The sequence below is a fragment of the Bactrocera tryoni genome, chromosome 5 (assembly GCF_016617805.1).
Source record: "Bactrocera tryoni isolate S06 chromosome 5, CSIRO_BtryS06_freeze2, whole genome shotgun sequence".
In the NCBI taxonomy this organism is placed as follows: Eukaryota; Metazoa; Arthropoda; class Insecta; order Diptera; family Tephritidae; genus Bactrocera; species Bactrocera tryoni.
Window position 1 is genome coordinate 10,707,140 of NC_052503.1, and position 24,774 is coordinate 10,731,913.

Sequence of the window (24,774 nt, forward strand, 5' to 3'; positions counted from 1 at the left end):
GTTCCTGACAATTTTCCAAAATGGAGAACGGCTCGCAGCTTGTATTTACTATAAATGTAATAAACGCACGACTCCAAAGACCAATCAGACGTTGTTTTACATACATATGCATGTAACTCAAAAATGCTAGAGAGCAAAGTAAAAGGAAAAGAGAGGTCGAAAACACTGAGCAGCATAGAGAGCCGATCGTCAGTCAACAGTACCTACAAAAACAGGTTGCAGCTTGTGTGTCGGGCATAGTGTGAAATGAGCATGTGTTAATATCGCTTCGAAGAACAGATCGGAAACTTTTAGCCGACGAAGACAGAATTGCTATTAGCAAAAGTTAGTTTCCAAGTGAACGTGCTCGCAGCAATAATAATACGCATAAGCTAAACAGTTGTGTGGAAATACTTTAAAATTTAAGCGGTGACTGTGTGTGGCAAGATAACAAAAATTAATTATAAGTGGAAGTGTGCTAACTAACAGAACCCAAAAAACATATCAGTGAAAATGCTAAGCATGACGGAGTTTGTGGATATGAGAATGCAGCAGCAGATCGCGCATGAATTATATAGACAGCAAATTATGCAGCGTATACCGGGTAAGGTTTGGCGTATTTTCGGCTAAAAATTTACCGTCGGCGTTTGTTTTTTTTTTTTTTTGTAAATCATTTTGGGGGCAACAACTAATTACGGGCTTGTTATTAATTTCAGATCCATTTCCACCTATGCTGCCGTTTCATATGCCCCATCACTTAATAGTGCCACAACGGCCGGCGCTGCCTGGTGTAAAAGCAAAATTGGAAAACGACGAACTGTGGAAACAGTTTCATCGAATCGGTACGGAAATGATCATTACAAAGAGCGGAAGGTAAATATACAGAAATTTAAATATATGTAGATACATACATATGTATATATAATATATGTATATGTATGTACATATATTCCACTATATACATATACTACCTACCGCTGCATATAATTATGCATATACATATATACATACCTATAATATTGGGTAGTCGAAAAAGTCCTTTCGTATTTCTAATCAAACTTCAACTTATTTTTTTTTTATATTTATACTAACAAATAAATAAACAAATATGTAAAATTTTGGTCGACCACTTTTTGTCATTGTTCCGCTAGACACATTATTTCCTCAGTGTAAAACTTTCATCAGTGTATATCGAAATTTCCAGAACTGTAGCGAGCGATCGCGTCATCTCCGTAAACTTCACAAATTTAATTTGGTGGCTTGTGTGGCATTCTTCCCTCTTTTATACAAAAATTTCAAAATATAGCGAATTTCTTCATTATTTTCACACATTTTTGGACTTTTTTCAACTTTCCCGAACGAAATTTAATGGTTAAATGAAGCTTAAAATCTCACCTTTCCAACACCATATGGTATGTGTGACAATGTGATTGGTAGCACAGGATATATACGACTGCAACATCTACTGACAAAATACGAAAAGACTTTTTCGACTACCCAATATAATACATACCACCGCATATGATTATACATACATACATACAGGAATATGTGTAAAATTTGCTGCTTTTGATGTGTTTTTGTATGAATGTTCCCATTTACAAATCTTTCTCAAATGATTAACACGCGTAAATATCACAACGGGTGGTAATTTCCGAACGCAACGACGGTACGATTCAAAGGACAAATATCCAGGTCTTTATTTAAATGCACAAGTATGTACATATGTGCATATGCTTGCACAGATTACAAAGAACGAGAGTAGGAGAGTCACTAGTGTGGCGCCAATGTGATCATAAAACTACATACAACAACCATCACATTTGTTGGTCGCCGAATAGGCAGAAGCCACGGACGGTGCTTTGTTCTTTCAACCTTTTCTTTGTTCTTCATACACATTGTTCGCTAGAATTACACTTGCTCTTAACTGAATTGTCTTCTGTCTGCGATTAAAAGCCAAAATATGTATACAAAGACAAATTCCCAGTAGTAAATTAGAATAAGCGTTAAATGGTCGTTTACGCACACCATTGCAGCTAACTGCATATTGACTAAATTTAAAAACCCCCTCTAAGCTCGTTTGTGCTTTGGCAACAGCTGTTGGCTTTTCTGATTTCTGTGACAAACATTTGCATATACACATATACATATGTACATATGTATGTAGTATATAGCATAGATCAATATTGGGTGCTAATAACAGAATGGCATAGGTGGCCGTCAAGTTCAAAACCAATGTTGATCGCCTTTACCGCATCATTAGTTCGGACGTAAAGCAACGAGCGCAACACGTTAAAACCAATTAATCATGCGCACTTTGTTTTGGTAACAAACCATTATGAACAGGGCATTGCGCATCAATTGAAGAAAACTGCAGACACATCAGTAGTATCTGCAGTAAACTGGCATATCTGGGTAAGAATGTGCTTTTTTACATACATACATATGTACATATGTACAACAAATATTTAAAGAAATATGTGAGTTAATGTGGTAATGTTTTGCTTGTTCTTTGCTGCGTCGTCGTCGCTGTTCTTAAAATTGAAATCAATTTTCATGGCGCCAATTCGTTATGCTCCCTGCTGTTCTACTTTATGACGGAAGGCCCAGGCCCTTTGCCATTGCTGGCTTTAATTTTGATCTTTTATTTTTATTTTCATGGAAGGTTTGTTTTTGTTGTCAGGTAGTCTGCCTTCTGCCATGCCATAATTACACACTTGTTAACCGGCCCGAACCAATCATCTATATTTAGTTGGTTTGGATATAAAACCACAAATCACATAAGTTACGCCTACATTTTGTGGCCTATTCGAGTGATGATAGTTTCATTTGATATATTGATTTGCCACCTTTCTAAGTACGAAACATATATACATAACTACATAATACGTATGTATGTATGTATGTATGCACATACGACTATTGACAATGTTCATGTATGAATGGTATATAATATCTGTATGTGTTTTCTCTATTCAATATCTAACAATCTTCAACCTTTATAACTAATATGGTACTGTGTTGTATTGCAGGCGCATGTTTCCATCGATGCGTGTGTCCGTCTCTGGTCTCGAAAACGAAGCGAATTATTGTGTTTTGCTCGAAATGGTTCCCGTTGGTGATTGTCGCTTTAAGTTTTCTGGCTCACATTGGATACCTGCTGGCGGTGCTGAGCCTCAGAGCCCCCAGCGCATGTTTCTGCATCCCGACAGCCCAGCCACTGGTGCACATTGGCAATCCCAAGCCATTATTTTTAACAAAGTTAAACTCACCAATAATACACTGGACAGCAATGGACATGTGAGTGTTTTGCGAATGTACTTGTAGTTAAAAAATTTTGACATTTTTTCTTTGACATCTTCAGATTGTGCTCGCCAGCATGCATAAGTATCAACCGCGTCTGCACATCATCCGTACCTCAGACCTAACGCAGCTGCCGTGGTCTCCGCAACAGGCTTTCGTTTTTCCCGAAACAGAATTCGTTGCAGTTACTGCTTACCAGGTTTGTATATTCTATTTGAAAAGTAACATATACATAAATTTGGTTTCATATATTTTCGCTCTAAGGGGTTACATGAGTTTCCTCGGATAAAACACAGCCTTTTTTAAACAATTTTTTTTTTCATATACAAAATTTATAATATTTAATTTTTTGAATTTTTTATTGGTGCGAACATACACTAACTACAAAGAAATTCTGAAAATTTTGAACAAAAAAATTTTAAACTCGGCTATTGCTATGCAATTTCCTTCCGGTGAACCCTCGGAAAAAGATACGCCCGCGTTGGTTAGATAACTTCTTACAGAATCATCTATAGTGAAAGAATACGTGGTTTAGTGAAAGCCTCAAATTAGAACTTGCACGGCCTTTTTGGCAGGCACTTTTACAAAAAAATTAAAATTTCAGTGAAAATTTCGCGTTTTTTTTTCAAATAGTTCTAATCGAAAAAAAAATCCGTCGTCCAAATCTTTAAGATTTTATCTCAAAGACCTATGTATAATTTGTTGTTGTTGTGGCGGCAGAATTCTGCCGAGTTGATAGTCCTTGGCCGGATAAAAATCCGGATCCGGTCCGGTTACGTAGATCCGACTGTCGTGGGAACGGACCTATGTAAAATTTCATGAAGTTCGGTGGAGTAGTGCTCGAGAAATCTCGCCAACCGACTTCAAAAACACAGTTTCGAGAAAAACGCGTTTAAAGACGGCGCACCTAGCCCAGCTAGCCTCGAGCGCACAAGTTTTCAAAGCTATATCTCCGAAACTATTACTCGGATCAACTTCTAGAGGTGTTTTAGAATTTAGTAAGCCTAAAAAAATCGATTTTTTCAAACCCGTCAACCCATGTAACCACTATACATACATATATATAAATACAAATCATTAAAATATGCCCTTAACTTTCGCAAAACAAATTATTCAACATGTCTTTACATTTATTTGCACTTTTAGAATGATCGAATTACAAAGTTAAAGATTGATAACAATCCCTTTGCCAAAGGATTCCGTGAAACCGGTCAGTCACGTTGCAAGCGCAAGCTAAACACCTTGAATTCCGACGAAGAGGATTTAGGCGAAAATCCATCCAGTCCCAGCAAAAATTCATTTGTGTCTAGCGAGGATGATCGTATCAGCGTGAGCAGTGGCCGGATGGACTCGTCATCAATAAAACGCTGCCGCTCGTTCGACTCTTACGATGATGATATTTATCTAAACTCGAGCAGTTCACGTAGCTGTGAGAGTATGTCGCCGCTGCAATATGATGAAACAATGTACTCGGCAATGGCAATGTACCACAGAGACCCCATGCAGTATCAATTCTTAAATAGTCCGCCCATAGATATTGCTGCCGCTACATATTTAGCCGCTGCAGCCAACATCAATCCACCAATGTCCTCTCCACCAGATGGAATGGAGCCGTTGTTAGCGCATCTGCCTCAAAAACGAAATTTACAGACGCACTTGCCATATTCGCGGCTGCCTCATCTTCTACCCGCTACCGATATTACGCCGACAGTTAAAACATTAGGAAATCCTGCTGCCGCGACGCATATAATTGAAGAACAAACTGCAGAGAGTCCAGAAATATTATCCGAAACCACCAGAACACATAACGAAGATGAAGTAGAGCCGAAACAAACGAAGCGCAATAACTTTAGCATATCGGCGATTTTGGCGTTCTAAAAATTTCGTTTTTAATCAATTATGTTCTAAGTTTTTCTGGCGCAAGACGCATATATCTTAGATATTGACTTATTTATATTTTGTACATACATATGCATTAAACCACTAAAATTAGCATAAAAATATTTAGAAAAAATTCTTTTTATTTCTGACTTGAGAGCTTTATGGGAGCCGGTGTGAACGATGGTCGTGGCATCGATCTGAACGGGGACGAAGGAGTACAGACTTGACCTTAGTAATGCAATCAATGGCGTCAAGATTCCGACTGTCAATAATCCTAAGATTTTAGGTTTGACTTTTGGTAGTCTGTGCTCTTTTACTCCTCGTACGACCGCGATTATCGCCAAAGCACAGAGCAACAAAATCCTCAAGTCGCTAGGCGGCAGCACATGGGGAAAGGATAAAGAAACGTTGTTGGCAACGTACAAGGCGATCGGCCGGCCAGTCCTTAACTACGCCGAACCAATATGGTCGCCTGGATGTAGTGAAACGAAGACTAGGAAGCTTCAGACCTGTCAGAATACTGCACTCCAGACTACGACCGGATGCCTCTTGATGCCTCCTATCGAACACCTGCATAGTGAGGCCATATGCTCCCAGTTAAAGAGCATCATGAACTCCTCTCCAGGCAGTTTCTGTTGAAATGCTTTCGCATAGTTCTTCCTTGCTGCTGAGATGCTTTCGCGTAATTATTTCTTGCAGTTACCGCATCCTAGGAATATCGAGAGTTCATTCCTAAACTACGGTAACGACATCAGACAGTACGTCGACTAGACTTCGGACACAACAAACTACCGACAAGCACTGACCGCCATTCACAGTGGAGCTATCAACACCTTCACCGACTCCCTACCAGTGAATGGCGTACTCGGAGTCAAACCACCACCCATTGCAGACGAAGATCTCGAGTGCCGCGAGAAACGAGGGTGACCCTTGCGCAGCTTCGTTCTGCAGGTTAAACTCCTACTTATCCAGAATAGACCCCGACATACTAGTATCCAATATATGTCCTGCGTGAAATGAGTCTCCGCATGACACTGTCCACCTTTTGCATACTCCACCAACCCCACCCATCTAACACCCCTCTCCCTTTGGTTCGACCTCGTCGAAACAGCACGTTTCTTCGGCCTGCCGTTGGATGACGTCGACAACAACTAAGCTAATCCTTATCATCCTAACGGGGATTAGGTAACCGCTATAACAAGAATAACAACGTGGGCGTGTCACCGTTCACTTTTTGGTGACATCACATATCTCGGAACTGACCGGGATTCATTCCCTTTCCAGTACACAAATCAAGAAGTAATTGATATAACAGGATAAAATTTTGGACTAATAATTCCTTTAAAGTATTCAACCATATGAACAAAAATTGCCCAAGTCCAACCAAAACTGTTGAAACAGATAAATCCGGAATATGTGGGCCCCTTTATCTATAGTTGAGTTTTGACCGAAAAAATCGGTTAATGTGTGAAACATACAATAGAAATTCAGAGAGGACACTTTCCTGAATCGTTATACTGCGTATCAAAAATGGATTAAATCGAATCAATACTTCCCTGAGCCCCCATATAAATAATATAAAGATTTTCGAACTCCCAGGTGACTTTATACCGGATATATCGGACAATATTTGAGTTATCCTAATAAAATTTACAGAACGTCTTTTACTCATTACAGCATATTTTAATGCCTAAAATAGATACAATCGGTCGAAAACTTGACCAACCTTCTTAAACTGTAACCAGGATTTTCGAACATCCGACATTTGGCCAACAGAGGACCTCCACGATCCATAGGAGCTGAAGTAGGCAACATTACTTCCATTCCGTTCTGTCCCCCCCTCCAACCTTCATCCCGCTCCAATTCTCGTGCAGGGACCACTCAGCAACTCCTGGTTTCTCGCACATTCAGGCACGGTAATAGTTAATAGAAAAAATCGAGTCAATACTACCCCAACTCCCATATTCTACATATCGTCACCTGAAATGCAAAATAACGTAACAACATTTTCGGAAATTTACAGTAGCAAGAATTAAGCACGAAATAAAATAGAACATGAGTGAAACAAAATTTTACTTAAAACTGGTTATATCTGACCGCAGAGCCTGAAAATGTTAAGCATATGTAATATTATGTATGTAATTTGAAGTAGTGAAGCGTAATCAATAAGACACTCAATTTCGAATTTTTTGATGATACGTTATTTTGCATTTCAGGTGACGATATAATCATTTCGTTTTTCTAACAAACAGTCAGTGTATGAGTTATATAGAGTATATGTATATATATAGTAAAATTGCTTACATTCCGATCCTCTGGTTGACATTTTACATCTTACGGTATTTCCCTGGTTTTGATTCTTGGAAATTGAAAGAGTATAAAATGTTCGGTTGCAGCCGAACTTAGCACTTCCTTACTTTTAATTGATAATTTTAATATTCCTAGTCATTTGTTAATATAAACTTTAAACTTTATCCGAATATGTAGTCAGTTTTTTAAACAGATTTTCACTATAAGCCTGACTTTTATTCGAAATGACGAATATTCAGAGTCAATAATAATTTAATTAGAATTAATTAGAACATATACATTTATCATATTGGAAAGTACATATTAATTGTATATGTACATGAGAAAGTTGGATTATAACATTCAAGCAGCAAGCTTTCCAACTTTTCTTTCAATTCCACACAATCGTATTTCTGACATTCGTAGCGATATGTATGTAAATATATACTTTTCTAAGAGTATGCACTGGTATAAGGTGAATATAAACGGGTAAAGGTACCAAACATTTATTAGTCGTACAAATATACACATCATTTAGCTAGTAGTAATTTTGGAAAGTTCCTCATGTAGTTCAGCTGTATCTATTAGCTCCTTAGCTGATGAAGTACTGGTCGAAGCCGTAGCGTTCGAGGTAGGCCTGGCGCAAGTCTTTTTATGCATAAACCAATGCAAACGTTGACATTCACGATCACAATATTTCACTTGTTTACATTTTGAGCACTTTTTGTCTGGTTTTTCATTACCACAAGAACTGCAATATGATGTATCATCCTAATAAGTTATACGATAGTAAAATTTATTATGAAATATAATTTTTCTTTTTTAAAATATAAATATATTACCGCAAAACCACGATGACCGTTAATAGCATTGCGAAAGACCATTAGTGCAGGTTGCGGATCTTTAGCAGCTAGTTGGGAAACAACTTGACGAAACACAGTGCAATCTCTGAACGGAAACTCACGCACGCAATCACGTAGAGTAAATTCTATGTAATCCAGCTGGCCAATTTTGTTTTCCTTTAATACTCGCTTTATAAATAATTCCACAAAATCGTGCTTTCCTGCATCAACTTCATTCAACTTTTCCTTACGTTGGGCTTTACACTGTTCCTCGCAGCGCATTAATTCCGACACAATCCAACCAAGATAATGAAACTTAAAAGCCATGAGTTCATTAACATCATTGGTCTTCTTCATTTCCTTGTCACACATATACTCCAAAGCTTTCTTTAAACCTTGCAAATTTTTTAACAATCCCAAAGATTGTAAATTTAGTGCGATGCGAACAGGATGCAAATTAATTTCTATAACAAATTGATGAAACAAATCCATCATTCCCGGTGGTATCAGTGGCTCCTTTTGTTGACCCTGTGCACGTGTATAGTACTCCAATGTCTTTCGGGGAACATAGTTATTGATCGTTTCCACGCAGGAGTGATTACCAACAAAAGCAGCCATCTGTGATGCTGTTCGTGAAACGCTATTTAAACTATTTGGATTTATACCAGCATCTAGAATAAGCCGACACACTTCCGTGTTGCCTGACAAAGCTGCGAAGTGCAACGGAGTATAATCAGCACCATGTTTATTGAAATGTATATCAGCGCCCTGAAAAAATACAATGTTAGCACGTGTTAAAATGTTTGTCTTATGAGCTTACCATATCTAATAAGATTTGTACTGCTTCTTTATTACCCTTGCAACAAGCATGTTGGAGCGGAGTCATCCCATCCTCGTCTACAAAATCGACACCCTCCTTAAGTTGGGTTATCAGCTGCTTGAAGCCATTTACATCGTTTTTGGCAATGCGATCAAATATCTGTCTCTGCACTTCGTCCAATTTATTTTCGGTATTTGGTTCCATCTTTACTATGTTTGATACAAAATATCTTTTTTTTTTTACAATTATATTACTTATAAAGTAAAACCTATACAATCATTTATGTATATGTATATTTGAAAGGACCTTAAATAAATTGTACAATGAGAAAAAGGCTCCAGAGTTTATAAGTGATATATTTCCAAATATTTCAATGAAAGAATCACAAATTTATCGTTTTGACTCGATTGTCGATACCAAAGATGAGTAAACACTGATTGTATACTACAACCCAATCTTGTTTTTTAATATACCCTTGAAGCTAACTATCAGTTAAATAACTGATTTAATACCCACGAGCGTTACCAGAGATTTCTGTTAAAGCTTCTATGAGTTTATTCAAAGGTTATTAGTCGCGCCGTGTGTTAGTGTTAGGTTCCAACCTAATTCATTCACTATATTGGATTTTCGGTTATCTTCGCTTGATGACATATTTTACAGGTAAAACACTATATTAAAAACTAAATCGATAAAATCGAATTTGATAATTCTATTGTTGATTGGCGTTAGCTTAAGATGACTTTTCCTTTCAAGTTATCGGTTTGTTATTATTCTCTGCAACAACAGTTTTACCTGGCTACTTTAACAAACATAATTTCGTCTTAAATATTTTCATATTCAGAAATATATAATAAACTATTTATGAAATAATTATTTAAGAGTTTTAATGACTCTTCATCTATTGAGAAGTGTTTAAAGCAGAAGAATGTTATGGCAACCATAAAAAAAAAAAGATTTACAGCAGTGAAATTTGGTGTTGTACAGCACTGTCGTACTCGTTGGTTTGCATTCGCTGAATATTCATTAGTTAAATTTTCCCAGCGAATTGAGTGAATCGAGTGAGTTGAGTTTATTTGAGTTGTTTATTGTTTACAGATCGCCATTATTTATAGGAAATATTCTTGTCTTATTATTGTAAATAAGTAAAGAAAAGGTTCCAAATTTAAATGTAAGTAATTTAGCTACGATAACTACAGAAAAAAACTAATTTTTGCAGTGTTTGTGAAATAGTTGCAGACATTAACATTTCTAAATGATAAAGGAATGCGGAGGAAGTTGCTTACGACTGAGATAAATGCGAATTTTCTACAATACAATAATGTAAGTTAAAAAGCAAAGTGGCTTAATTAAGCATTAATCCTAATTCTTCGTGTTGGTTTTGCATTCGCCCTTTGCTGCGGAACGAGTAAAAAATATGCAAGAAAATTGTGCTGAGGAATCATCATATGTATGTAAGTATGTATGCCAAAAGGTAAAATTTGAAATTGACAAATGGAAATCGAAGGCTGCGATTTAGAATAGCATCCCCGGATTTCGGGGATAAAATGTCAATATCAATGGAAAGGTGACGTTCTCCAGATCAGGAGATAAAAATTCTGTACAGCCCTCCATCACCATTCAGATTTTAAATTATGATATTTCATTAATTGTAATATTGTTAAATTAGCTTACATATATTTATAGTTAAACCATCTATCCGACTACAATCCATCATCATACTATCAGCAGCCACTAGCTCTACTAATGCAATCAACCCAATAATAAAAGAACAGGGAACACGCAACTAAACCTACTTAAATGATACAGCAGCGAATACACAACTATACCAAACTTAGGAGACAACGCACTCGATGGAATTTATTAACGCATAAGAATTATTCACAAATATTTCAACATTACACGAACAATAAAAAATTTATCCGATTCATAAAAAATGAGCAAAGAATAATTCGCGCCATTAATAACACTGGTAAACACCGTTTTTGTCACATGAACTTTGTTATGATTTTTATTTGTGTTGGTGTACCCTCATTAAAAATATATAACAGTTTTGTTTCTATCACATCCAGTTTTCTTGTGACAGCTACATATTCATTTCTGACCTCATATACGTTTCTTTGTTTACATAACTGCATTTAGTCGACTGTGTAACTATTGTGTTTGCTAAATTACATTTTATTTACATTAGTTAGATCATAAATATGCCACGAAAGTGTTTGAACAACCCGGACAATTTTTGTTATATGTGTGGAGAATTAACTTTTACATCTCAGCGTCGAAATTTCACATCACTAATTGAACAGTGCTATTTAGACTATTTTGGTTTTCCTGTGAGGAATCAAGACAAATCCTGGGTTCCACATAAATGTTGTGTAACGTGTGTGAGGCTCCTTTTAGGTTGGGCTAAACAAGAACCTAGACATTTGTCATTTGCTATACCAATGATTTGGACGGAACCTAAGGATCATGTAAGTGATTGTTATTTTTGTTTGACTCAAACAAAAGGTATTACTACCAAATCCAAACACACTATCCAGTATCCAAACTTGTCTTCGGCCATTAGACCCATTCTACATAGTGCCGAACTGCCTGTGCCGTTACCTCCAATTCGATCAAAAAGTGAGAATTCTAGTCCGGAATTTGTTCTCAGTCAGCATAATAAGGTATATGAAGATAGTGACTCAAGTTATGAACCGTCAACTTCAAAAGAACCGTACTTATTGACACAACGTGATTTAAACGATTTAGAACGTGATTTAAATCTGTCTAAAAAACAGGTTGAGCTCGTGGTACAAAGATTTCTTAGACGAACAAGCCATTTCCTTAATGGAGAAGCGTTATCAAGGGAAATGGAGTCCAGGAATGCAGCAGCCTATTGTTGGAGACTTAAAAGGGGCTAACCGGAAGCCAAATATTCGAGAAAATCATAAGTATCTATTAGATATTAGGAAATAATTCTGTAAGTGTGGCTGAATTTTGTACTTTTTACGAAAATATACATATGTTTTGATGTCACAAGAAAACATGATGTGTCCATTTTTTTTCATTGATATATTATTATTTGGTGGCCCTAGTATATTCAAAATTTGATATAAATTTTCATGTGACAAAAAAAATTACAAATTTGTTGACCAGTGTAATTTGTTCTGCATCAATTATTATAAACCGTAAAACGATCATATTTACGACTAAATAAATAAGGCGCCACTCGAAGTAGAATCTTTGACTTAAGATCATGTCATCATTTCAACTAGTATAAAAGGACTTATGAGAAGAATAATGCTATTTCCGGTGTTAAGTAAAGAAAATAAAGATTCGTTTATTTACAATGCGCCTTCGACTCTGCATATTATTTATAGATAATCTGTATATATTTGGTAACAAAGGACATAAGTGTATACATGCATATGTATAATGATGATTTCAATAAAATCCTTTCGGTCTAGTAAAACCCTAAAAATCGATTGTTTATTTATGCACTATAATATCATCTTAATAATTTATTATTATTTTTAGAAGCATCTGAAAATCAACATTTTTATTAATATGCTTTTTTATATTTATTTCATGTTAATATCAAAACTATTGAGGCCTCTATTGTCTATAAGTTATATGTAATCTTCTTGGGTGATCTCGGATCAAAGTTCGATTCAAATTCGAAAAATTAAAAATCGAATAAATTTTCGTCATAATAATATGAAATTGAGGTTTTTATTGTCTTCTTAATATCAAAACTATTAAGACCTCTATTGTCTATAAATTATACTCAATCTTCCTTGTATATATCGAAGTTCGAATAATAAAAAATGTAAGCAATTTTATTTAATTAAATATACTGAATGACTTTAAAGCAGCATAAATTAAATTTTCTTCGTCTACTATTAGAATTCTTAGACAGAATTCAATAAATTTCGATGTCTGATCGTTCTTGAACTCTTCGATGATTTATTTGTAATAACTTTTTATGTTATCTACATACATATAGCAACTGTTAGTGCAAATATTTTTAGCGTCGCTGTAGTACAACTTATTTCCGATAAAGTTTTTTTTTCAGTCTTGGTCTTATGGTTTACCGCCATATGTATGTCAACAGGATTTTTTTTGAAAAAAGACCATTGAATATTATCGTCTAAATATTTATCACACGGCCACAACACGTCATTATGCAAACAAAGAGTGAAAAACCAAATTTCAATTCAAAATATTGAAATCATGAGCATTAATTTGAAAAAAAAAACACACATTTAGTCGCATGGAACTGATTTTTTATTTGCCTAATATTTAGCTTTTCAGCGGTCGCTCTCATCTCACGCTACTTCATAAGCGCCGCTGAGCTGAAGCGATCGGCTCGTGTGTGACAACCACAACGCATATATCTCGCAAGCGATTCAGTTCACATTTGCCCTGCTGCCAGAATGTTTTCTGTGGCATTTAGTATTTATATACATTTTACACGGATAGCATTGTTCATTGGGATAAGCGAATTATTGTGGAAAAAAGTTGTTTGAAATAAAAACCAAAAATAATTTAAAAATATCAAAAGCTATTTTTTTTAATTTCAAAATTTGCATTATTTGAAAAAAAAAAATTTTTTTGTGCTGCCAAATACTTAAAAATTGTAAAAAACAATCTGTTTACTTTATTGTGCACTTTCGAAAGAGAATTCGCACAAAATTTGTTTATTAAATAAGTAGTTGTTTGGTGAACAATACAAGCTGGCATTCGAAGATCGCGGTGTTTGGCGAAAATCTCGCCGCAAACTGAACAATATGCTTGGCGCAGTTATAGTAAGTCTGAAGTGAGCTAAGAAAGCTAAAATATACATATGTACATATATATACATATATGTAAAAAAAATAAAAAATAAGTCGTAGTGAACCCAAAATTATTACTTTCTGCATTAAAACGTCATTAAATAGTGCGGAGTTAGTCTTAAATACAGCTACTGAGTTATAGTAGCCACTGAATTTAAGTGAAAAGTTGAGTTCGCCTGTCTTTAATACCATAAACCCGAATGTCCGTTAAAATTACAACTAATGACAGCATAGTATTTGAAAATTAGGAAACGCCAAAATTTTAACCATAACTGTTCATCTGCAATTTGTTAATTGTAATTGCAAAGCCTTTAAATTCAGTTCCATGAATATGTTTCACTGACTCATCCATGCTTGAGAGAACAGCGATTGCTGCAAAACAATTTTAGTGGTTTTAAAGTTATCAATTGCTGTGATGACGTCACGATAGCATATGTTCACAAAATAAACCTACAAAGTAATAAATGTTATTAAAAACATTATACTTGCTGCGTGTTTTTTATTTCAGTCTCAATGCTCTCATAAGTGTAAGTAGAAGCAGGAATATTTTGGTACGGTTTAGATAACCTCTTATGAAATTTGTGTTAAATTTGAGTTATGACATTTCGCTTTCGGATTTTACATAAGATACTAAAAGTACATAGCTGAGCCGTGGATGTGGATAAAAATTAATTTTTGGAAAAATGGCGTATAAACCCTTTCGCCGGAAATTTTGTAAGAACATCGACATCATAAAAACAGAGGGCGAAAACGAAATCATCGCATAAACTCATTCTTCATCGAATTAAATACTTTGACTGACTTTTATTTGATTTCATAAAGCTACAGAATCTCAGAGAGGGCTGAGGTTTTTTTCGCCAACAGAATGTACGTTATGGAATAAAATGCTGGAACACACTCAATAATATTGGGTATTTTCGCTTTTCTATTTCTATTTATAATAATACAAGGTGCGTTCCAAAATAATAGGACTTTAAAAAAACAGAACAAATGTTTTTTTGGCAAAATCAATTTATTTTATTCAAAATAGTTTCCTTCTGCTTCAATACAGCTTCTTGCACGATCCAAAAGCAGGTCGAACGAGTGTTTTAGCTCGTTGGCCGGTATGGCCGCCAGTATACCGGTACAAGCCTTTTGAATGGCCTCTACGTCTGCATAACGCTTTCCTTTCATGAGCAAATGCATTTTTCCGAAAAGGAAGAAGTCACACGGTGCCATATCAGGTGAATACGGGGGTGGTTAATGGTTAAAATGTGAGTTTTGGCCAAATAATCGGTCAAAAGCGTCGGTCGATGATATTGGATTTTGAGCAATTTTTGGTAGTCAGTCAATTCGGGCGGAACACACCGTGCACACACCTTTCGTAAGCCCAAATGTTCGGTCAAAATGCGATAAATCGATGTTTAGGAGATGTTCAATTCCATTTCCATGAATTTAAATGATAATTTCGGCTGATTTTTGATGAATTCTCACACAGTTTCGATGGAATTTCCGATGATCACGGATTTTGATTAGCCCACATGTTGATGGTCATTTATGTCCGACCACTTTGAAAACGTTGAAACTTTGCTACGGGATAGGCAATCATCGCCATAAACTTGTTTCGACAATTGAAATGTTTCGGTAAAAGTTTTACGAATTTTAAAACAAAATTTAATGTTGGCTCTTTGTTCGAAGCTCATCTTCGCACCGATAACACAAACATACTGACACTTACAACGCAATGACTTCACTTCCAATCGATGAAATGTCATGAAATTCTCACTGGACAAGCGATGAATATAGCAGATTCTAACGCACCAGACATATATGTAGATGGCGCCACCAGGGGGCACTAGATTCAGAAAATCCTGTTTACTTTGGAAAGCACCTTGTAAATAAATAAACAAATATGTACGATTTTGGTCGAACACTTTTAGCAATTTTTCTGCAGAGACTTTATTCCTTCGATTAAAAGTCGAAATTTCCAAAACGGAAGCGAGCGAACCATTCTTGTGCTACACGAACTGATACAGCATCGTCTCCGTAAACTTCATAAATTTCATTGGTGGCTTGCGTGCCATTCTTTCCTTTTTTATACAAAAGTTTCAGAATAAAGCGAATTTCTTCATTATTTTCACTCATTTTTGAACAGCTGTAACTTTTTTTCAACCTCCCCAAATTAAATTAATGCAGATACGAGTATACGACTGCAACGACATCTATTGACAAAATACCCAAACCATTAACCAAAATGAGTTGAGTCGATCCATAAGAGATGTTGAGAGTCTCTGCTATTTCTCTGATATCAACACGAGGAGATTGAAGCTCTATGCTATCTCCATATTATGGCCAATAACGGAAGTGAGGGCAGAACACACATGAGACAAGTTTTCGATGACTTCACGACCTTCACTGAATACTTTATGCCATTCAAATGTTTGTATGATAAATGAGCCTAACCAAAACATTTCTGAAAAATTTTAAACGATTCCATAGGCATGATTCCATTGAAAACGTAGAAATTCGAGCAAAATCCGGAATCATGGCGTGAAACTCCAACTATAATCGTTCCCAAAAAATCACCTATAATCGCTTCCAATTATTTAAAATTAACACATAACACATACATATGTATGTATAAGCAGTGCTTACGATTTTTCGTTCACTGAATTAATATGTTTTCATTTAATTTATTTGCAGCCAAGCGTTGGTAAAATGAAAGGCAATTCCGCCGTAGATTTGTCAGAGACTGAGCAAATTATCAAAGAGGAAACGGTATGCTTTTTAGATTCCAACAAAGTTTTATATAACGATAATAGTTTGTTTATTTCCTGCCACGCCACAGGAACAATACGAGGAGAAATCGAAAACATTAAAACCAAAAGTAAATAACTGCGACAATAGCAACAATGCTTATGTTAGCGCCAGCAACGGTTGCAGTGCAGTTGGTGAGAAAAAAGAGATGATAGATATAGAGAACGCGCTTCGATTGCGTCAATATGCAATCGATGAGTTAATAACCACCGAAAAGTCATATATTGAGGACTTGAAGAGTATTGTTGATGAGTAAGTTAACGATGTTTGAGCATCGGAAGCGTGAACTTTGCATAAATCTTTGTTTTCTTTGTAACCGCAGTTATTTAGCCGAGGTGCTGGATCCCAAAAGTGATATACCCAAACCCGATGATTTGAAGGGCGGCAAAGAGCGCATGGTTTTTGGCAACATTGAAGCTATCTATGAGTGGCATAAGAAGTGAGTCAACCGCAAGAGCGCAAAAAATACATGAAATTGTTAAAAATTATTTTGTATTTTTATTTCGACAGATCCTTTTTGGAAGCATTAGTGCGCTGCCGCAATTCACCCGCCGATCTGAGCACCCTTATCGAAGATTATCTACACAAATTCGATATGTATAAAAAATATTTTCAAAACAAGCCGTTATCGGATCACATTGTGACCACGCACCTACTGTATTTTGACAAAATCAGACAGAATCTAGGTAGCCGCCTGGATGTAAGTGCTTAACCATAGCTTTAAAGGAAAAATATTTATACTAAAAATTCAATTATCTGCGCAGCTCAACGATTTGCTCATAAAACCAGTGCAGCGATTGCCGAAATATGTGCTGTTATTCAAAGAGATTGCCAAATATGCCCGCGCCGCTGGGCGTGATGCCGAAGTGGTTGGCGTCGAGAAAGCTATGCGCGTTATGGGTGTAAGTATTCTGGCATTTTCCTTGTTTAGTCGTATAAATAACCGCAATTAATCGATTTTCGCTGCAATATTGACATGAATCAACTTTTCATGACACTTTTAGATGATTTGTAAGGCTGCTAATGAAGTGATGGAATTGCATCGTTTACAAAAATTCGAGGGTGAAATCACTGAGCAAGGAGAACTTCTATTGCATGACAAACTCTACTGCATTGAGGTTGAAAAGGCTGATCGCAATGCTTATATATTGCAGAGACCGCGTGAACTTTATGTTTTCCTTTTCAAGCAGAGCATAATTTTCGCGGATATCGATGGCAAAAAGCTACAATGCAGTAGTCCAACATACACCTATCGCTCGCATATACAGGTGGGTTGAAATGCAAAACAATTCGGGTGTAGTAAATATTTCCTTTTAAGATTTTAGCCTAAAGTTAGTTTGGCTGTTTGAGCTTTAGTTTGTAGTTTTGGTTTCGAACTGACTTAATATTCTTAATTTTTATACCGATCTATTGTTTTTAATACCCTGAACGGGGAGGAGTTTGTAACACCCATAAGGAAAAGTCGGGGACCCTATAAAATATATGTATATGTAAATGATCAGCATATGAGCTGAGTCGTTGGTATAGCTCTTCTATGGTCTTTTGCGTTCGTAAAGTGTATTATAGCTTATAGTTAGCGTTTTTTTTCTTGTTTTTATAAAACTTAAAAGGCTATATATTTTACTTTCCAAAACGAATTGAAATACAGATCAGCTCTGAAGTGGAAACAATTTTTTCCCGATTTCCAAATATTTGAAGACTGTTGTTATATAGGAAATCTCAAAAGATCTTTCAAAAAGAATAATCATCTTTATTAAATATACGTTAAAATCGGCCAGGCTCGTCATAATTTGAATTTTACTATAATTAAATTCCATTTTTAATATAAAAAAAATTTCGTTCGCAGGTCAATAAAATGCAGTTAAAAGAATTAGAAAACAATCGTTTTCAGCTCAAATCGACCGATCCAAATAAATCGGGCTTGAAAATAATTTGCTACGCGTCCACCGTGGAGTTGACCAACGAGTGGCTACGCATCCTACGCAATATACTGCAGTCACTGCAGGATTTCCGGCAGGCCATAACCAATCCAATCGAATATCAACACCAGCAGCAACAACGGTATTAAAATTCGACAAGAAAACAAAAAGAAACCCAACAAAAACAAGAATTACAACAAAACAGCAATTATGTATGTATGTACTATGTACAATTATTTGCCAAAATGCATTTCATAAAAACTTCCACAAAGTTATAACTATAGCATTTTTAAATTATAATATTTTATATAACCACGGTCATAACACACACACGCACAACAAACCCCACTCATTTGCTGGATTTAAATTATAAGAAAAGAGCTTAGATAATATGTCTCAAAGCAGAAAACATCTATTAAAGTGTTTATCGCAAACAACATGATCATTTGTTTCAATTTCTAATTAAATTAAAATTGTAGTATTTATGGTAGTGGATAATTAATAATTAATATATAAATTATATATATTGCATATATGTACATACATACATACATATATTAAAGCGAAAAAAATAGCATTTAATATTTACAGTAAACAGAATAGTGAAATAAAGGCATAATAATTTACTTCACGAAAACAAAAATTAAAATGTAATTTCGTTAAAATTAGTAGATAATTTCTATATAAAGATGACAGAGCCTTACCATAAATTACTGTATTATGTACGTTCCTTGTCATTTGCTTCAGAAGACTTCACAAATTTAAAGAGTAACAAGATTTTGGGAAAGCTTGGATCAAATAACCAAATCAGAATTAAGCCCATACAGTAATGCATTTGTTGAGATCTTTGATGTACGCCATGAAGCGAAGAGGCTTCAAAAACGGATTTTCCTGTCCATGAGAATGATGATGATGACTAGTTGTCTCCCACATACTAAAACAAAACTTCAGTATACTCACCGAAATTTCTGCCAACACCGGAAATTCGGTATATTATCTCTTGTTCCACAGTGCGTCATGAAAATGTAGTAAAAGGGACGCAAACACATGTTTGACCGACGCTATTCCCGAATTTTTCATCAATAAAATAACTGAAACACTCATTTAAATGTAAAAGGACACACAATTAAGTTAACACCATTTTTTCATATGTCAAAAAATAGTAATTACCGCCAAAAAATCGCATTTCAAGGGGTGATAACTTTTGCACCACCTTGTAGCAGGAAATCGCTTGCTAAATTCGGACCGAATATAAATACTTTTTGTTCCGGTATTAGAGCCTAAACGCTTCCAAACACAGAGCTCCCTTTAGCTTTAAAAATAATAAATATTTTATTAAATCAAACCTTAATTGAATTAAAGGTAATTTTAGAAATTTCACAATAACTAATTATGCGGGCATTCTGTTTCGTACCAACTTAATTCCAAAACGTTTCAATTGCCAGAATCCAGAGAACATTCTATATGTCAAAAAAATATTAAATTGCTGAATAATTGCGAAAATAGTGTCGTTGTTATAATATTAAGATTAAGATTTTATTTGCAATAAATTATTTAACTTAAGACATTTAGCGTTCGGTATACGTTTACAGTAAAAAGAAAAGTAATGGAAGTGATCCAGAAGCATTTGTCGAAGATTCGCGTACCATGCGATAATACACCAATTTATAAAGATGAATGTGTCTATTCATATGATACACCGGAAACTCCAACAGGACTTTACGTCAGTTTAAGTAGTTTTCTAAGCTTCGGCGAGCAATATGTAAAAAAATATGCTGAAAAGACTGGAAATGCGGTATTCCTGCATATACATCGTGTGAAGACACCTAAAAAAGGTGTCGCTGCTGCCGATGAAGGGGGGCCGGAGCGTAAAATCACGCGGCTAGCTATTGGTGTGGAGGGTGGTTATAACGACGCTAACGAGAAGACATTTGATATTAAAGATACTTATAGCATTGTGGTCATGCCGGATATTGATAAAAAATTTCCATTCCCTAATGAGGAATTCCCACTGCTTGTAACTCAGTCTGTAGAGGCATTGCTAGCACAAGAGTCTGCTATAGCCAAACTTGAAAAGCAAACACTAACTGGTAAGTTTTTTAGTTAAAAAATAGGAACATCATAAGCCAATATTTTATATCTTTAAGGCACATGGGATGGAGAGGTACGCCAAGTGTCAAAATACGCAGAATCTTTAATACAACTAGATAATGGCAAGAAAATACCGCCATCAGGTTGGAAATGTGAAAAATGCGATTTAACCAATAATCTTTGGCTCAACCTTACCGATGGTTCCATTCTTTGTGGGCGTAAATTCTTTGACGGCTCCGGTGGCAACGATCATGCTGTGGAGTATTACCGAGAAATGGGGTATCCGTTGGCTGTTAAATTGGGTACAATAACTGCCGATGGGAAGTCTGACGTGTTCTCGTACCCGGAAGATGATATGGTTATTGACCCACACCTGGAAAAACATCTTGCTCATTTCGGCATTAATATGGCAGCCATGAAAAAGAGTGAAAAGTCAATGGTTGAATTAGAGTTGGAAATTAATCAACGGATTGGTGAATGGTCTTTGTTGACCGAAAGCGATAGTGAATTAGAGCCACTGGCTGGTCCAGGGTACACCGGCATGCGGAATCTCGGCAATTCGTGCTACATAAATAGTGTGATGCAGGTAAATATTTATCTTCAATATGTATGTGTTCTAAGTTATATAATTTATAATGGAAATTCTGTATTTTTAAACAGGTAATATTCACATTACCTGACTTCATCAAGCGATATGTAGGAGAAGGTTCGCATAAATATTTTAACGCATTTCCAGCTGATCCCGCTAATGATTTTAACATCCAAATGGCTAAACTTGGTAATGGTTTATGGTCCGGCAAGTACAGTAGCATTTCGGAGAATTCATTGGATTCCGAAAGTACTGGTATTTCACCTGCTATGTTCAAAAATGTCGTGGGTAAAAATCACCCTGATTTCAGTACGAAACAACAACAAGATGCTTTTGATTTCTATTTACACCTTATCAACATAATCGAACGCAATTCCCGGCATGAAGCTAATCCAGTAGAGGGGCTTACAATTAGTTTGGAGGATCGTGTCGAGTGTATGAGTAGCAAAAAGGTGAAGTATACACACCGAGATGATTACTGTTTACCTTTACAAATACCTTTGGAGAAGGCCACAAATTTAGATGAGGTCAAAGAATATTTGGAACGTAAAGCTGCCGATGGTGCAAACAATAGTGGCGACAAAAATATAGTGCGACACAAAGTGCCACTACATGCATGCTTAGAACGGTTTTTCGCAACTGAGGTGCTTGAGCAATTTCACTCGTCAGCTACTAATTGCATAACCACTGCCAAAAGGTCCACTAGACTAGTAAATATGCCAGATTTCCTGCTGTTGCATTTGCGAAAGTTCACACTGGGCTCCGATTGGGTGCCTAAGAAGTTAGATGTATCGGTTGACATGCCGGACGAACTAGATCTCAGCAGCTGGAGAGCCACTGGTATGCAACCAAATGAGCAGCCATTACCAGATACGGACGACAAGCCGAAGTTTTCTTTCGATGAAAATCTAATGGGAGAACTAATTCAAATGGGCTTTCCGCAAGAGGCCTGCAAGCGTGCTGTATTCCATACTAAAAATATTAGTCTAGAAGCAGCTTCAAATTGGCTGATGGAACATATTGGTGATGCCGATATTTCAGAACCGTTCGTTTTGCCCACTGATGGCATGGGTGACAGTAAAGCAAACGATTTTGTTGCGAATCCCGAAAGCGTTGCTATGCTGATGAGTATGGGCTTTGAAGAACGTCAAGCTACTAAGGCATTAAAAGCTACTGATGGCAATATTGAGCGGGCGACGGATTGGATTTTTTCACATGCTGAGGACATGGACACAGATGAGATCCCACAAGAGCAGACTGATAACGAGCCAAGTAATGCACATAAAAAAACATATCGGGATGGTGTGGGCAAATATAAGCTCGTAGCTTTCATTTCACATATGGGTACTTCAGCCCAAGTTGGTCATTATGTCTGCCACATACAGAAGGATGGACGATGGGTCATTTATAACGATAGTAAAGTAGCACTTTCGCAAAACCCACCAAAGGATCTCGGTTATTTATATTTATACAAGCGATGTGAGTAAAGACCATGAATTTGGATTAATGTGCATTTCGAATGAACTTGCCTTTATTACTATACATATATATTGAATTCTTAAAAGTATGACACTTAGTATTAAATGCAAAGAACTGAAAAAACTTTAATACTTCAAGAAGAAAAGCTTATTATGCTGTTTAAATGATAATTGTTTGTCGCGACGAATAAAATTTCAATCGGATCAAATTTTCAAAGTTCGTTTTCATTGTAATGTAGCAGGCATTTCTCATTATGTTGTTAGTTAGTATAATATATTCAATTTGTATTTATTCATCTTTTTGTATGTTACTACTTCTTGTCCAGGTTGGTTTCATAATGCTTTCCACAATATTATTGAGTTTGTCGCTAAAAGCACCAAATGAGAACTTTTGTTGTACCCGCTTGTGTCCCATTACACCCATTCTCTCACGCAGGCCGTCGTCTTTGTATATTTGTAACATTGCTTCTGCAAATCGTTGTGGCTGCTTCTCACACAATAATCCCGTAGAGTTGTGCACAATCGTCTCTGTTGGTCCACCACTGTTTACAGCTATCACTGGTTTCGACATGTACATGCCTTCCAGTGGCACAATTCCGAAATGCTCATTATCGGGTGTGTAAAGAAGACAATTTGATTTATAAAGTAACATGAATTTTTCGTCATCATTCGGAGAGCGCAGCAATAATACACTTTCTTGCAGACCGAGTTTATCCACCAGCTGTCGAAGCTCATCGTAATGTTCCAAATTTTCAAAAACACGCGAATCGTAGCCACCAGCTACTACCAAGCGGCAACGTTTCGCTTCCGTAGGTGGTAAGGAGTCGATCACTAAACGGAAGGCATGTAAAGCTAAGGCGTGATTTTTCTTACGCTCATATCGATTAATATCCAGAAAAACAAATGCATTTCGTGGAATGTCTTCACAACCATTTACACCGAATTCATTGCTTTGTTTCGCTGAGATCTGGTTTTTCATTGCGTCAAAATAATCTGTATTTAACGTTGGATATAAAACGTCGGGCACTATCTTCAGTCGGTGAAATGTATCACCGAACACACGTAAGGTAAATTTGGAATTTACGAATGTTACATCAGCCATACCAATGGTTAACTCTTCAAAATAGTTTAGAGGTGCGCGATAAACACTTTTAAGATAACCCTCCCGTGCGCTTAGTAATTGATCGGGAAAATGACAGTAGAAAAGAATTTTAGGCCGGCTTTTAGCTAGTTTCAATATAGGTACACCAACAGAAATTTGATCGCAAAAGAATATATCAATATTTTCACGTCGCGACATTACAAACGATGCATACAAGGCAGCGTACATCATGCGAAAGTAGGCACATAGCGCATAGAATCGTCCAAATATCTTACGTGGCAACCAGTCGCCAACGACTTCAACTTGCAAAGTTCCATCTGAAGTTTCTTTAAAACAATGCGTTGGATCATGGTGATTTGTTAAGAAGCTAACCTCATGACCTCGGGATTTTAATGCGAGCGCTGCGTCCACTACAAGTCGCTCCGCGCCGCCAATCCCCAAATCAGGGTGAAGGAAGAGAATACGCACCATTTAAGCGGTTGCTTTCATGAAAATCGAAATGGAAAGTATTAATGAAAATTGTCAATAAAGTTAAAAAAAAACATGGAAACACTTACTAACAATTTGTCATTCAATTAGCCTAAAAATTTGCATTTGATGCACTGACATGGATTGATGATTGCAATTTTGATCACTTTACGTGTATTTACCAGACAATAAACAGCTGATTATAACATTCTTAACAATTCTCAGGTGTCAAAAAAAGTTACATAGGGTGACATTTCAACTAATTATGTTTAAATCTAAAGAATAACCCAAGATCCAGAAATTAATTGATTATTTCATGCAAAAGTTTTAATTTTGGCGCTTTTCATTGCTACATTAGAATAAAAGAGGATATTAGCAACAGTTGAAACTGTTTAAAAACAAA

The 24,774-nt window shown here is 36.1% G+C and overlaps 5 protein-coding genes across 9 annotated transcripts; 3 read left to right on the top strand and 2 right to left on the bottom strand.

The window, feature by feature from the left end:
- The first annotated feature begins 342 nt into the window (after positions 1–342).
- Positions 343–5,204, top strand: LOC120777893 (T-box protein 2-like). Its single transcript, XM_040109463.1, has 5 exons — positions 343–583; positions 696–852; positions 3,012–3,279; positions 3,344–3,481; positions 4,429–5,204. The coding sequence occupies exons 1-5, from the start codon at positions 493–495 to the stop codon at positions 5,158–5,160; spliced, it is 1,386 nt and encodes a 461-aa protein (XP_039965397.1). The 5' UTR covers positions 343–492; the 3' UTR covers positions 5,161–5,204.
- Positions 5,205–7,923: 2,719 nt separating this feature from the next.
- On the bottom strand, positions 7,924–9,532 carry LOC120778508 (ankyrin repeat and MYND domain-containing protein 2). The gene is made up of 3 exons (XM_040110340.1): positions 9,115–9,532; positions 8,295–9,062; positions 7,924–8,223 (listed from the first exon to the last, which is right to left on the bottom strand). The coding sequence occupies exons 1-3, from the start codon at positions 9,316–9,318 to the stop codon at positions 7,987–7,989; spliced, it is 1,209 nt and encodes a 402-aa protein (XP_039966274.1). The 5' UTR covers positions 9,319–9,532; the 3' UTR covers positions 7,924–7,986.
- Positions 9,533–10,168: 636 nt separating this feature from the next.
- On the top strand, positions 10,169–19,130 carry LOC120778556 (rho guanine nucleotide exchange factor 25-like). Of its 4 annotated transcripts, none has more exons than XM_040110411.1 (9): positions 10,169–10,282; positions 10,331–10,434; positions 16,611–16,685; positions 16,756–16,976; positions 17,047–17,163; positions 17,235–17,424; positions 17,489–17,626; positions 17,729–17,992; positions 18,571–19,130. In XM_040110411.1, the coding sequence occupies exons 2-9, from the start codon at positions 10,378–10,380 to the stop codon at positions 18,790–18,792; spliced, it is 1,284 nt and encodes a 427-aa protein (XP_039966345.1). In that variant the 5' UTR covers positions 10,169–10,282; positions 10,331–10,377; the 3' UTR covers positions 18,793–19,130. The 4 variants fall into 4 exon arrangements, with proteins under 4 accessions (XP_039966345.1, XP_039966344.1, XP_039966346.1 ...); XM_040110410.1 differs by having other exon boundaries at positions 10,345–10,434; XM_040110412.1 differs by lacking the exons at positions 10,169–10,282; positions 10,331–10,434 and adding an exon at positions 13,800–13,901.
- Positions 19,131–20,121: 991 nt separating this feature from the next.
- Positions 20,122–23,010, top strand: LOC120776925 (ubiquitin carboxyl-terminal hydrolase 5). Its single transcript, XM_040107996.1, has 3 exons — positions 20,122–20,733; positions 20,791–21,320; positions 21,395–23,010. Exons 1-3 carry the CDS (start codon positions 20,250–20,252, stop codon positions 22,808–22,810), a joined length of 2,430 nt encoding a protein of 809 aa, XP_039963930.1. The 5' UTR covers positions 20,122–20,249; the 3' UTR covers positions 22,811–23,010.
- On the bottom strand, positions 22,821–24,572 carry LOC120776926 (alpha-1,3/1,6-mannosyltransferase ALG2). Of its 2 annotated transcripts, none has more exons than XM_040107998.1 (2): positions 24,465–24,572; positions 22,821–24,385 (listed from the first exon to the last, which is right to left on the bottom strand). In XM_040107998.1, the coding sequence occupies exon 2, from the start codon at positions 24,372–24,374 to the stop codon at positions 23,091–23,093; it is 1,284 nt and encodes a 427-aa protein (XP_039963932.1). In that variant the 5' UTR covers positions 24,375–24,385; positions 24,465–24,572; the 3' UTR covers positions 22,821–23,090. The 2 variants fall into 2 exon arrangements, with proteins under 2 accessions (XP_039963932.1, XP_039963931.1); XM_040107997.1 differs by having other exon boundaries at positions 24,461–24,572.
- Between the last annotated feature and the right edge of the window lie 202 nt (positions 24,573–24,774).

What these genes read in the sequence shown, in the direction of transcription:
- LOC120777893 (XM_040109463.1), top strand. Translation starts at nt 493, where the DNA reads ATGCTAAGCATGACGGAGTTTGTGGATATGAGAATGCAGCAGCAGATC. An exon ending in AATTATGCAGCGTATACCGG is followed by an intron (nt 584 to 695) that starts GTAAGGTTTGGC and finishes TATTAATTTCAG; the next exon opens with ATCCATTTCCACCTATGCTG. An exon ending in CACTGGACAGCAATGGACAT is followed by an intron (nt 3,280 to 3,343) that starts GTGAGTGTTTTG and finishes TGACATCTTCAG; the next exon opens with ATTGTGCTCGCCAGCATGCA.
- LOC120778508 (XM_040110340.1), bottom strand. Translation starts at nt 9,318, where the DNA reads ATGGAACCAAATACCGAAAATAAATTGGACGAAGTGCAGAGACAGATA. An exon ending in TACAAATCTTATTAGATATG is followed by an intron (nt 9,063 to 9,114) that starts GTAAGCTCATAA and finishes GTATTTTTTCAG; the next exon opens with GGCGCTGATATACATTTCAA. An exon ending in ACGGTCATCGTGGTTTTGCG is followed by an intron (nt 8,224 to 8,294) that starts GTAATATATTTA and finishes ATAACTTATTAG; the next exon opens with GATGATACATCATATTGCAG.
- LOC120778556 (XM_040110411.1), top strand. Translation starts at nt 10,378, where the DNA reads ATGCGGAGGAAGTTGCTTACGACTGAGATAAATGCGAATTTTCTACAA. An exon ending in AAGCTATGCGCGTTATGGGT is followed by an intron (nt 17,627 to 17,728) that starts GTAAGTATTCTG and finishes TGACACTTTTAG; the next exon opens with ATGATTTGTAAGGCTGCTAA. An exon ending in CCTATCGCTCGCATATACAG is followed by an intron (nt 17,993 to 18,570) that starts GTGGGTTGAAAT and finishes TTTCGTTCGCAG; the next exon opens with GTCAATAAAATGCAGTTAAA.
- LOC120776925 (XM_040107996.1), top strand. Translation starts at nt 20,250, where the DNA reads ATGGAAGTGATCCAGAAGCATTTGTCGAAGATTCGCGTACCATGCGAT. An exon ending in TGAAAAGCAAACACTAACTG is followed by an intron (nt 20,734 to 20,790) that starts GTAAGTTTTTTA and finishes TATATCTTTAAG; the next exon opens with GCACATGGGATGGAGAGGTA. An exon ending in ACATAAATAGTGTGATGCAG is followed by an intron (nt 21,321 to 21,394) that starts GTAAATATTTAT and finishes ATTTTTAAACAG; the next exon opens with GTAATATTCACATTACCTGA.
- LOC120776926 (XM_040107998.1), bottom strand. Translation starts at nt 24,374, where the DNA reads ATGGTGCGTATTCTCTTCCTTCACCCTGATTTGGGGATTGGCGGCGCG.